The sequence below is a fragment of the Lycorma delicatula genome, chromosome 1, assembly GCF_047948215.1.
Source record: "Lycorma delicatula isolate Av1 chromosome 1, ASM4794821v1, whole genome shotgun sequence".
In the NCBI taxonomy this organism is placed as follows: domain Eukaryota; kingdom Metazoa; phylum Arthropoda; class Insecta; order Hemiptera; family Fulgoridae; genus Lycorma; species Lycorma delicatula.
Genome location: NC_134455.1, coordinates 132316166 through 132329904, shown reverse-complemented (window position 1 = coordinate 132329904; position 13739 = coordinate 132316166). Strand labels below are relative to the sequence as shown.

The window sequence follows — 13739 nt, the reverse complement described above, 5'->3', positions numbered from 1 at the left end:
GCAATAAATAATAATTTAATAACAAAAAAAATGTAATAAAAAATATATGTAATTTAATAGGCGTACAAGGAAGTCATGTGGTGTCCACATCAGACATTTTTAAATGAAATAAACATATCAGTGATAAATGAAAGGTAATAAAATTGTAAAATCCAATAAGAAAAAACTGACCACAAAGTTGTACTTTTCCTGGTACTGCATATTTTTTCTTATATAGTGGAAAAATTTATACATGAAAAAAGTAAAATTTATTACCTAAAATTTATTATTTGGGGGTGGATGAAATTTTATTGCAATGTTATTACTAAAAGCTTAAATAAACAAAAAAAAAATAATTTATATTTTTATAGTTTGATCGGCTCTCTCACCCCTAATATTGCCTTTCCAAAAAAGTATTTTTTTTTGGAACACTTGCACCATTACTTTAATTATTTTTCTTTTTTTTAAGAGGTTAAGGGGACACACACACACACACACAGAGAGAGAGAGAGAGAGAGAGAGAGAGAGAGAGAGAGAGAGTGTGAGAGAGAGGTGATAGAGAGAGGGAAGAGCGAGAGAGTGATTGAGAAAAAGTGTGAGAGAGAGTTTGAGTATGAGAGAAGTTTGAGTAGGCGGAAGGCAAAGCGATAGGTGGATGGGATGTTCTTTTAAACGTTTAAAAGAACAATATTCTCTGTTGATATCTATAAATATCAACAGAGATAGAAAGTTTCTAATCCATTGTATAATTGAATCAGTTGAATTCACTGAAAATTGAAGCCTAAATACGTTTACTATAAAAATGTAATGAGTAAATAAATATCTGGGAATTGGAATTTCCGTTAAGTGGTTGGTTACGCAATATGACGTTCGTATCGTAGGCCCTCATATTTTCATTGGCTTAAACTGAAATCAAGGCCAACCGGTTCGATATAATAACGTAGTCAATATTCAACGGGGTTAGTTAGTAGAGAGATTCGGCTGAGGGAGGTTGTATCGAGTGTTGGATAGATCAGTTTGGTTGCTTGTGAAGTATTATATTAAATTTATTTATAAATTAACAATATTTTAAATTGATAATCACTCTTATAGTTCTGATCGAGTGGTTAACTTAAAAAGTACTCAGTTCTCGATTGAAAAATATTGTGCGAATTAAACGTAACAAATAGTAAAAGATTTGCATCGCAGTGTATCATTTTGCTGAATCTGTCAACTAAAACTGTAAGTAAAAACGAAGTATTTAATTTTAATAATATTAAGTTAATAGTTGGCATGAATAATGAAGTCGTGCCACGTTGTCAAAAATACATTAAATTATTTTCCTGAAGTATCGCACGAACATAATGAAAAATAATTAAATAAATTTATGTTCTGAGATTAGTAAATTTTTATTATTTGGAATAAATTTTTTTTGTTAACTGTCGAATTGTTTGTTTTCATTGAATATTAAAACTACGTGGCGGAATAATAGTGTTTCATTTTTTCTTTCGGAATGTTCTGGGTTCGAATCCAGGTCATCCAAAGCATTTTTTTTTTTTTACATTATAAAAATTAACATTTCATATTCCCATACACAAGTTTCTAACTTATGTGGTGAAGTTTAATCATAAAAGAATTAAATTATTACACGACAAAAGAGTTGGAGTAAATTTACGTTCCTTGGTTTTTGTCATGATTGTATTATACCTGTTAATTTTATTTTTAAATAATCAGGGCAGTATATTATGCTGTTAGAAGCATTGAAATAATGGCCGGGAAATAGTACTGAAGAGCCGCTTTACTGGGACTAGCGTATATAATTTACAGTTCAATCGTGATTGGGGGTAACTTATATTAATTCAGTATTTATTAGTTTAAAATCATTTAACGTATAATTGAGATTTATTGTAGAGCACTTTTGAAATATTAATTGCTGTGATAGCCAAGTAGAGTAAACTGTTGCTTTGTTACAATAACGAATTTTAATCGAAAAGTGTCGATTATCTCGAAAGATGAAACCTTCCGACGATAAAACGTAGAACCAAAATGGCAGTGGAACACGTTGCTTGCTAACGTTTAGATTCTCTGGGAGTTTATGCAACGGTTAAACAATTTATACGTTAATAAAATTTAAGTAAAATTGTTTAATTTCATTTTAATATATATGTAAGTTTATATAACTGAATTTCGTATTATTGGTGAATTTAAATAAAAATGGTTAGATTATTTTAGTGTTAATGATAAAAGCAGATGAATACCGTGTACAAATCTGTTAGGACCGTATAAATGAAATTGTAATAACGTATAGTTTGATTACTAATTTAAATAATTATGTTTCAGTGCTGTTTATGTTAACAAAACTAATGAACGCTTCATTTAACTATCTAGGAACTCATTCAACTATCTAGGATGCTTCTTTTATAATGTACTTCACTTTTCTTATTTTCATACAAATTTCATTTGAATAATAATTAATGAGTTGAAGGCTGTTTCTAAACATTGCACGTTTTGGTTTAACTCTTAGGTATTAATTCTGTTAACTTTTTGGTACTAATTAATATTTTACATTAATAGAAAATTGTTTTCTTCTTTCTTAATTTTCTAGGGTAATTAATTTTTTGTGGTGGTTTAAATTTTGCTGTAGAGAATCTTAAGTACTCGTGATGATTAGTTGATTCTGCGTACTTGTTCCATCTGCATACATTTTTTCTGCCTTTAAGGTGTTTATAAATAAAAATATTGTGATGTAAATATTAAGATTTAGTACCATTATAAATTTCTATATTGAGTTTGAAGATTCTTATAATTTAACTTAAAAGAAGTCCAAAACTAACTTTAACTTCATCACCATTGACAGTAATTTTGGAACACACATTTTGGATGACAATAGTTTGTCTCTTTCACTTTTCTTAAGTTTGGTTAATAAATTATGATATTTTATAAATAAAATAATGTAGTCTATTGAAGATTTATAAATGACACTTATCACAAGCAATGCAAAAAAAATGTTGAATTTATTTTCTTGTTTTTTTTTTATCCCAAATTGTGTAACAGATCTATGGTTCACCTCTTTTTTTTTCTAATAAACCCCAACTCTACATCAATTATACTTTGTTCTTTAAGTCATTGAATGATATTTATAGATTGTCTAAGGCACTGATATCACTATATAATTTGTTAAAAGTTATAATTAATTTTCTTCCACGATACAGAAAAGAGAGCTTCTCAATGAAAGGTATATAAACAAACTGACAAATTCGTCATGATATAATGAAAATTATTTATATGCATGAATTTGAATGGGTAGAAAATTCAGATTTAAAAAATATAATAATATTATTTACAAATTCCTCGACAGTAATATCATTTATGTAAAACGGAAATATTTAATTGTATTTTTAATAAATTGATTGGAATATTTTATTAGATGATTCAACAGTTTACCAAAAGTGGCAATCAAAGTATAATAAGGACCTTTTTAGTTGAATTGTATGAAAACAGTTATATTGTCTTACCCCACCAGGCTCATCTAGTAGTGAACTCGTTATTGCAAATCAGCTAATTTTGAAGTTTATAGTTCTAAAGTTCAAATCCTAGTAAAGGCAGTTAGTTACATTTATATGGATTTGAGTACTAGATTGTGGATACCATGTTGTTTGGTGGTTGGGTTTCAATTAACCACATGTGTCAGGAATGGTCAGCCTGAGACTGTACAAGACTATACTTCATTCACATTCATACATATCATCCTCATTCATCTTCTGAAGTAAAACCTTATGGTGGTCCTGGAGGCTAAACAGAAAAAGAGAGAAAGTTCTATTGTCTTATTTCATAGATATTGTATTTTTTAAAAATAAATGATATTCATTTTTAAATATGATGACGTGGGTATTTTATTGTATTTATTTGGCTAATGTATCGTGTGATAGAGTACATAAAAAAAAAGCTATATGTATGTATGGTGTTGATTTTAAAATATATTGCCGATAGGTCAGTCCATAGGAGTGGATTTTATTTATTTTTATTAAAAGAAATGTTTTGAATTCAGTTAAGTCAAGGAAGAAACCTGATTTATTATGTTGTGAAATAAATATTTGAGTATAATTTGTAATCGAGATGAAAAACATGTTATATGTTCTTAACGTAGCTATTTAATTCCAGACTTTTAAATCTTGTAAAATTATTTCAGTTAGAGGATTAAAAACTGATGACCTAATTTGTAGATTTTTGAGATTGAAAACACGAAAGGTAAAATTTTGTGGTTTGAGGTAAGGTTATGATTTCAGTTGTATGTTTTGATAATGTATTTTTATTTTCTAGTGACCTTTTAGTAAATTAATTGCTTGTTGTTCAGATATATTATTGTGTAACATCGGTTATATCAAATTATTATGCAAGTTTTGTGTTTTGTGGAGCACGTAAAATGTCTGTGTGCAGCAATCTTTGCTAAAATGAATAGTCGGCTTTAATTAAAAACTAACAACATCCACATTTTATCAAACCAGACAATGGCATTATTTTTGTGTAACTACATACAATACTTTTTACTTACAAAAAGGGCCTTATTATACTTTCATTGACATTTTGTAATGAATTAACGAACCGTTTAAAAAATGTTTACTACTAATTTATTTAAAGTACCATTAGTAGATCTTTTACAGAAACAGCACTACTCGGTTAGATTTTAAATAATGCTAATTAGAAAATGATTAAAAAGTTAATTATTTCTTAATCCTGTTGCAGGTTGAACATAAATATTGTGTGCTCGAATAATTTTCATTAATGAATACTTTTTTCTTTAATCTTGGTCAACCAAAGGACCGGGTACCAATTTTCATTTAGCTTTTTTCTCTAAGTTTTTCCACTTTTTTTTGTGTAGAATATCTGTTGTAGATCAAAATTTATAATTCAGCATGTTGGTTGACTTAATGTACACTATTATTGAATAGTTTCCTTTGTCAACTTTTTTTTTGTTAAATAAGATGGTGTTGACTTGGTTGTTCATCAATAATATGTGATAATGATAAATGCAGTGAAACTGTTTCCAGTCTGGTTATCTAAGGAAACCCATTAATTCAACACAGCTTTAACCTTTAGTATTTTATCTTACTTCATAAAAGGTAATATTTAACTCATACAGAATCTGAAAATTTGTGTCTAATACTTTTGGTTATAATTTACATCAAAATGCAGGTGATTGAGGTGTATATTGGTGTAGTAGTATATGAATTTTTTATTTATTTATCTTTTTCCTTTCTCGTACTGTTTAGTCTCCAGGAATTACCGTTCAGATATTACTTCAGATGATGAATGAGGATGATATGTATGAGTGTAAATGAAGTGTACAGTCTCAGTTCGACCGTTCTTGAGATGTGTAGTTAATTGAAACCCAACCACCAAAGAACACTGGTATCCATGATCTAGTATTCAAATCCCTATAAAAGTAACTGTTTTTACTAGGACGAACGCTGGAACTCTCGACTTCCAAATCAGCTGATTTGGGAAGACGCATTCACCACTAGACCAACCTGGTGGGTTTACTTGCTTTACTTGAATATTTTTTTAAATTAGTGAATTTATTTATTGTTAAAATTGTCAGTAGACAACAGTGCCATATTTTATTAAACTTTTTTGTTTTTTCTTACAAAGTAATACTACCAGCTTACAGATTCCACCATACCATGGTGGAATGGTAGGATTTCTGCCTTTCATGTTTTGCCTTTTCATTAGTTTGTATCCTGGTGAAATATGCGGTATGACATTTTTTTAATAAGCTACAAAAATTTATTCATTAGAAGTTAACTGAAATTTTTGATATTAACCAACTATTATTGAAGGAAATAATTATGTATTACTCAAGATTTAATAGGTTTTTCTAAATAATTTTTTATGTTTATAACTAATTTTACTATTAAAATTTGAAGGTTTTTGATCAAAATTGTTTAAGTTTTCTATTTTTTCCCCATGATCTTCAGCTTTTTGTGCTCATCACAATTGAAAATCTATTTTTGTTTATTTATTCAGTACAGCAAGTTCCCTGGTTATTACCTGCCATTATAATCTTTATTTTTTTTCTTTTAGTAATTACATCATATATAATTTGAAGATTGTAGCAATTTTTTTTACATTCATCTCTTAATTTAGATTTATTATCTAATACATATATATATAAAATTAAAATCGTTCAGGTAACTAGGTTTAAAAAAAATCTTCCAATTGTTTTTGTAGAAAATTTTAGCTGATGGTTATTAGCAAGCTCTTTAAATCATTTTTGTACATTACTTTACTAATGGTTTTTCAGCCCTTTCTGAGTTGAAGTAATCATGTATTGTTTAATACATGATTGTATTAAAGTAATTTTTGTGTTAGTAATCATGTATTGTTTAACAGGAAGAGATAAATTAATTTATTTTGTCTCGGCTTCCTATAGTTGTGATATATACACATACATAGTTCAAGAGTGGCTAATCAAAGGTCACGTCCTTTCTTTGTTAATAATGTTCAAATATAATTCATAATTATGTTTAAAGTGAAAGACATGACATTTTTATATGCAACAGTGTACCTAACTGATTGAAGGAACTGTGAGAAACACAAAGTGAATTAACTCCAACTTTGTAATTTTTATTTGTTATCTGCCCGTTACGTATTTTTCCGTTCCAATGGGTTCAAACTGTAATTAGCTTTTAGATGACGTCACTGAAACGCTATATTGAAATAAGAATATAAATAAATAAAATTATAAATATAGGCTAACCAAACTTAACATACGCTCGCAGGTTAGGTTTGGTTTATATTTATAATTTTATTTATTTATTTCAGTGGCGACATCTAAGTACTAACAACTAACTGGTCTATTAGGGAATTCGTCAACGCAAATCAGCTGATTTCGAAGTCGAGGGCTCCAGCGTTCAAGTCCTAGTATAGGCTTTAAATACTTTTATACGAATACTAGATCGTGGATACCGGTGTTCTTTGTTGGATAAGTATCAATTAACCACAGGTCGAACTGAGACTGTACAAGACTACACCTCATTTACATTCATAGCTATCCTCTGAAGTAACACGGTAGTTCCGGAGGCTAAACAGAAAAAAGAGAGCTCAATAGACATAGCAGTTTTATAATCCTACCGAATTAACAAATGATCTTTTTTTTATGCAGTTCAGCTTTCAATTTGGCTTGTGCCAGTTCATCACACTTTGACTGTGATGGTTTTCGATCGATGATACTGTAGATATTTTTCATCGTCAGTGATGAAGTAAAATATTTAGAAAAATTTCGTTTTTACATTCCATAATAAAATTGACCATAAACTAACAGCAAACAAAATAATTGTACATTTCCTTCTGAATTATGGTAGATGTGACATCTATCGAATACCAAAAGAAAACGAAAATTGTTATGTTGATAGAAATTCTTCAAATAAGCATAAAACTATTTGTGAAAACCGAGATTGCTTTCTTGCCAACCTATATTTTCTGTTAGGAGCTGCTTTTTCAGTGGATATTGCTTTCCGATTTTTTCCAATTGATCTTCATTTTGCAGTTGATTCATTAATTTTAACATCGAAGCCAGATATTTTTCTTTGAAATTTATCAGTTTATTTTTAACGATAAGTATAGGTAACTTCGCCTTCAAGACACCATAAAGTAAGACTACTAGGTCTTACTTTTTTATGAAATTTCCTAATCTTTGTGATTTGATAATATCGGAATCTTTTATTTAAGTGTATAATAGAATTGCAAGCTTTCTGAAGCTTACGTTAACATTAACGTTAAGACATTAAATAATGTTCATGGATTAAAGAGTTGTGATTTTAGTTCTTTTTTTTTTTGTTTGCTCATCTGAAAATTAAATAAAATAATCGTAGTAAATATCTCACAATACGAAGCAAAAACTCATTGACAACAACAATTTTGTAAATCACTTAAATAAATTACTTTTCAAAAACACTGCATATCTAACTTCGCACTAGGTAGACGCACAGCAACCCACCGGGTTGGTCTAGTGGTGAACTCGTCTTCCCAAATCAGCTGATTTGGAAGTCGAGAGTTCCAGCGTTCAAGTCCTAGTAAAGTCAGTTATTTTTACATGGATGTGAATACTAGATCGTGGATACCGGTGTTCTTTGGTGGTTAGGTTTCATTTAACCACACATTTCAGGAACGGTCGAACTCTTGAAACTGTACAAGATTACACTTCATTTACACGCATATATGTCATCCTCTGAAGCATTATCTGAACGGTAATTACCGGAGGCTAAACAGGAAAAAGAAAGAAAAACAGAAAGACAAACAGCAGCTGTTTACTGATTAACCAACAAAGGGTGGTCCTGCAAAGAGCAGTGGGAGAAATTTAATTATAATTTCCTTTTAAGGTAATGTTTTCATTAGCTGAACTTGCAAATAAAAATACTTTTATTAAAAAGTAAATAAATAACTAAAAAAAGCATTTAAAAGTGAAAAATTGTCTTAATTCTTTAAATTTTTGAAATCCATGCCAAATTATGGTTTTGTTAGTTTTTTTTGTAGTTCTTCTTTGTGTTTAAAAAAGTACAAATTAAAGAAGAATTTAAATAAAGACTAATTTTTGTTTTAGGTTTTTAATTTTAAACTTATTTTTATTTTAAAATATTTTCAAAATGATAGCACCCTCCGTAAATTAAAAAAAGCTGACAACACAGTCAGCTTTTTTTGGAACGCGGCTGATGCCGTGTTCACACATTCGGCGTTCACAGATATATACACTTAATTTAATTAAAAATATTTATGATTTTTTTTTTTTTAATATTATATCTTTTCGTTTATTAAATTAAATGATTCTTACTAAAGCGCGCGCGCATACCGTACTTAATTCGCGCATAGTGGCGGTACTAGCGGAGACGGTTGGCAGTAACTAAACTTATGTAATTTCACAACTTACATAAAATAAATTTTGCTTGTTCGGTTGGTAGACTGGTGTAGCCGCAAGGCTTAACGCACCAGTTACCGAGTAGACCAGGAGATCTAGTTCCAGATCCTGACAGACTGAGTTACTGCTGTTATACACTTTAAATATTATTAATTTATTTAATTCTGCCGCTCATCTGTGACATCACAACATAGCAGTCGACTACAACAGCATTTTTTTTTTCAGCCAACACGGAACACATGAACATTAACATCCGGAAAATTTCCATCTGGTCTTTTGGATTTATTAGGTGTGAAAACGTCAAGATCCAGAGAAAAACGTATATGCCCAAATTGGATAGATTACAATACTTTCTCAGAGCTATAGCTCTGCAGTAGTGCTATCTAGACGCAAAGTAAAAAAGGAAAAATACATAGCCATTCACTAGGATCGTTAAGGTGTGAAACTCGCGTCTTAATAACGGAAGTATTTCAGAGAAACTGTGTTGATTAACTATTTAATTATGTGAATTAAGTCTAGCTGGAACGCGAGTGTTTTTTATATACCTTTACGTTTTATGGGCTTTATTAATTTACTTTATTTGTATCAATACTGTAAAGGCTAATATTCTATCCAAATTTTTTTTTTATTTCTAAATTTATGTTTGATATAAGATTATCATCTTTTTCTACCAAGAGGCTACAAATATTGGCTGATTTGTCCCAGATTGTTTTTGATTACTTCTTTATTCTGTTTATTCTATGAAAATTTTAATACGTAAGATATCGGAAACTAAGTGTGTGTATATATATATATATATATTCTTCATAAGAGAACGATGAGGTTTTGAGTGATTTGTCATCTCAAACAGTTTTTTTTTTACCAAATTAATAAATTTCAATATGCACCCATTAGTCGCTCGGTAAATATCCAATCGATACTCAGTTTCCACCCATATTCGAATTAACAGATTTTCTTTGTTACAATCGCTTCATTAAACCTTTTCTTTAAGTGATATAGGTCGCGTATTTTTTGAGAATAAACAATGTTTTTTTTTTATCCCTACAAGAAAAAATCGCAAGGCTGAACTGCTTGGATGCCAGAGTATAAGTCCTTGCTGGACTATCCGTCGATGACCAAATTTTCTGTTCAAAGCTTGGCTAACGAATGCATTAAAGTGCGGGGGTGGGCTATCTTGTTGGAAATGAATTAATTGTGTTTTCGAGTTTATCCAGTTGAAGAAAGCAGTAATTGTTTAACACATCGAGATAAACATTTCCATCAATGTGCTTTTCAGCGAAGAAAAAAGGACTGATTATACAATTTTTCAATACACCACACCAAAATTAATTTTAGGCGTGTCGCGTTGTTTTTTTTTTTTTTTAAATATTGCATTTGGGTTTTCAGATTTGCTTATTCGTCGTAATTGTATTTGTTAACATACCCATTAATATGGACTGTAGCTTCGTCCGTAAACGTATTATCTAAAATGATTTGTTTTCATTAATTTTGTGGAAAATTTCAACAGGAAAATTGAAACGTTTTTCTTCATCATCAGGTTTTAATTCCTGCAGTAGCTGGATTTTATATCCGTGTAATTTTAATCTTTTGTGTAAAACTTTGTGAATTGTTTTCGGAAAATATAATTTGAGGCTTCGACGAGAGATGAATTTTTAGAACTTCTGATTGCAGATTGTCTAATTCGTTCTACTATTTCGTCTGATACTCGTGGTCTGCCGGTTGATTTTTTCCTGAGAATAGATCCAGTTTCTTTGAATTGTTTGAATCAACGTCATATATTATTTTCATATGGTAGTCCTTTTCCATATTTATGCTGAAATGCACATTGAACTAATATTATGGACTTTAATTCAGCCTGCCACAAAACACTATTTACCTTTTCTTGAACAACGAACATAGTAATGAACTAAACACACCTCAGCAACAATACAAGTGTGGTGGTTTGAACTGCTGTTAGACAAAGTTTTGGGTTGAAGGCTATCACTGCTATCAACATAACTACTCAAAAGTTTTCTACTGCCTTGGTCTGAATTACAAAACCCGCACCATTCTTTTTTGAAGACCCTGTGTTTATATATGTTTATTTAAATACTAATTTTTTTATTGCATTTAATTCACCTTTGTTTTATTTTTTTTCAGATAAGAAATATGACTGAAGAAGTACCAACCTGGTTGACAGAAGATTATGTCAAAGCTGCATTGCAAAGTGATGAAAAATCAAAAGATGTTGTATCAATTCATAATATGATAATCGATAATCCGGTTCCAAAAGGTAATAATGGTAGTTGTTTAATACATAGAGTACAAGTTGATTATAAATTAAAAGATGGAAAAGATTTACATAAAGCGTCTTTAATTCTTAAAATACCAATGAATACGGGGGTACATGAATTTGTTGCTGAAAAAGGAGTTTATAAAAAAGAAACACAGATATACAATGAATTGATACCGAAGTATAAATCAGTATTTGGAAATAAATGGCCGGATGATATCGTAGCTAAATCATTTTTTTCTACTGAAGAAGAGGTAGTAATTTTAGAGGATTTAAAAATGAGAGGTTACGTGATGGGTGATAAAAATAAACAATTAAGTTTTGAGGAATCCGCATTAACTTTATCGAGCATTGCCATTTATCATGCTGCTTCAGTAAAATTTTTCGAGATCGATCCTGATTTAATTAGAAAGTGCGGTACAGAAACATTTTTCCGTGAAGATATGAAAGAATTTTTCAGCGGTTTGGTCAAAGGATTTATTCTTAAAGGTGCAAACGAATGCGAAAAGAAACCTCAATTAAAGAAATATGTCGAACCGTTACGAAAAGTCGCAGAATGCATTTACGATGAACTTATTGAAGTGTGTAAACCTAAAGAAGGCGAATTTAACGTATTAAATCACGGTGATGTTTGGACGAATAACCTTATGTTTAAGTATGTGGATAATAAAGCGGTCGATGTTATACCGGTCGATTTACAAATGGGTCGATATGCATCTCCTGCTCTCGATCTGGTGTACTTTTTTAACGGAAGTGTAAGAGAAGATGTTAGAATTGAAAAATACGATGATCTGTTGAATTTATATTTAGATAAATTAAATAAGTACCTTGAAATATTCGGCAGCAATAAACGACTTGGTATGACAGAACTGAAAAAAGCTATCGATGAGAGTGGAATTTACGGTATTTATATGTCGGTCGCGTTATTACCTTTTTTCGTTGCGGACGATAATGCAATTGAGATGATGGAATTCAAGGAGATGTCCGTTGAAGAATTTAAAAATGTTGGAAACGATACATCTATGGATGTTGTTTTCAGAGGGGAAAAATTTTTAAAAATCCTTGAAACACGTCTTGCAGAATTTGAAAAGAGAGGATGGTTTCTGAAAAAATAATAAATTATTTTTAAATTGTTTTATGGAACAGGTGTGTTGTAAAACAAATTTTAAAAATGATCTTGTACAAAAGAGACGACTTGTGTTGTTGAACAAATCAAAACTAAATCTCTGAAGAAGAAATTGACATTTAAAAAAAATAATTAGCTCAATTAAAAGTAGGGCATGTTTTCTAATGAAGCAAGTGCACAGAATTTTAAGTATGTACATAGGCTTTCTGTTGTAAATTAATTTAACATGTATCAGCATATTTTTTTTTTGTATTTTTTGTTGCTGATGTAAGATTGCATTACTATATAGTTTTAAAAAAAAAAAAAAATATATATATATATATATATATATATATATATATATATAGATATTTATATATAGAAAAGTTTTGAACTAATAAATAAGTATTATTAATTAACATTAACAGTCAAGCTGCTAAGGAAACGCACTTCGTCAGATGAGCATGTAGCCAGTCGTGCCAATTCGATGCAAGATTAATCACTATGCGAGCTGGAAAAAGTTTTTATTGTAACCAACTGGTTTGCTGCAGTTACCTGCATAACTACCCGTCCAAACTGAAGTAATTTATTTTTAGGTAGTATTTCTCAGGGCTACTTCTTTTCGTATTATTGTGTTTGACATATCGTGGTTAAATAGTTCAATTGTGTCGACTTCGACTATATTAAATATAAAAAACAGAGATTATATTAAATAATCTACTTGTATTGCTGATTACACGTAGTACATTTGTTATTAATTTGTTTTATTATTATTTGTTAATTCTATATAAACGTACTGTTTATTTTTTTGTTATTAAATCGTATAACGAATAATTTTTTTCTTATTTAAATTTTCTAATTTTGTTAAAGGTGTAACCAAAAATAGGTAAAATCAAAATGAATAATAAATAAAAAAATTGGTTTTTGTAATTAATTTTTATAGATGTCATAAATATTGGATTAAATTGTATTTTTGTAATCTAATAGCTTAAAATTGAAGGTATTTTTTTTTTTTTTGCCAATTCTATTGTATTGTAAATTACAAAGAATTATTCTATTAAAAGTATATTGAATATTAATTTGTATTCTGTATGTTATTGACATTTATTAAACTCTTAATTATTATTCCTAACACAATTTATTGAGCACTCTTTGTTCAATAAATCCAATCTTATTTCCTTGTTTAATTGTTAAATTTTTCAGGAGTCATTGCGTTAAAAAAGATTATTCTATTTTATAATTTTAAAGGTAAGTGTTTACTTTAACATGAAGTAACATTGTTTTTCAATTTTAAGAATTATTTTTTAATGTATTCCTTAATGAATTCTGATATTCTATTCGTAATTCAATTAAATAAATCATAAAAGAAAAACAGTGTGTGTGTATATACACACACACACACATATACAGGTTGTTTCTAAAATGGTGGGCTAGCTATACTTTTTCAGATTCTACTTGTAAAACTTAACCAAAAATATCCTTTAGAAAAATGT

General features: G+C 29.3%; 1 protein-coding gene across 2 annotated transcripts; it reads left to right on the top strand.

Moving 5' to 3' along the window:
* The first annotated feature begins 934 nt into the window (after positions 1 to 934).
* LOC142322263 (uncharacterized) lies at positions 935 to 13325 on the top strand. 2 transcript variants are annotated; one of them, XM_075361159.1, is made up of 2 exons: positions 935 to 1200; positions 11009 to 13325. In XM_075361159.1, the coding sequence occupies exon 2, from the start codon at positions 11018 to 11020 to the stop codon at positions 12254 to 12256; it is 1239 nt and encodes a 412-aa protein (XP_075217274.1). In that variant the 5' UTR covers positions 935 to 1200; positions 11009 to 11017; the 3' UTR covers positions 12257 to 13325. The 2 variants fall into 2 exon arrangements, with proteins under 2 accessions (XP_075217274.1, XP_075217284.1); XM_075361169.1 differs by lacking the exon at positions 935 to 1200 and adding an exon at positions 2003 to 2124.
* Positions 13326 to 13739: the final 414 nt, after the last annotated feature.

Excerpts from the sequence above, each read along its gene's own strand:
- LOC142322263 (XM_075361159.1), top strand. The coding sequence starts at position 11,018 with ATGACTGAAGAAGTACCAACCTGGTTGACAGAAGATTATGTCAAAGCT.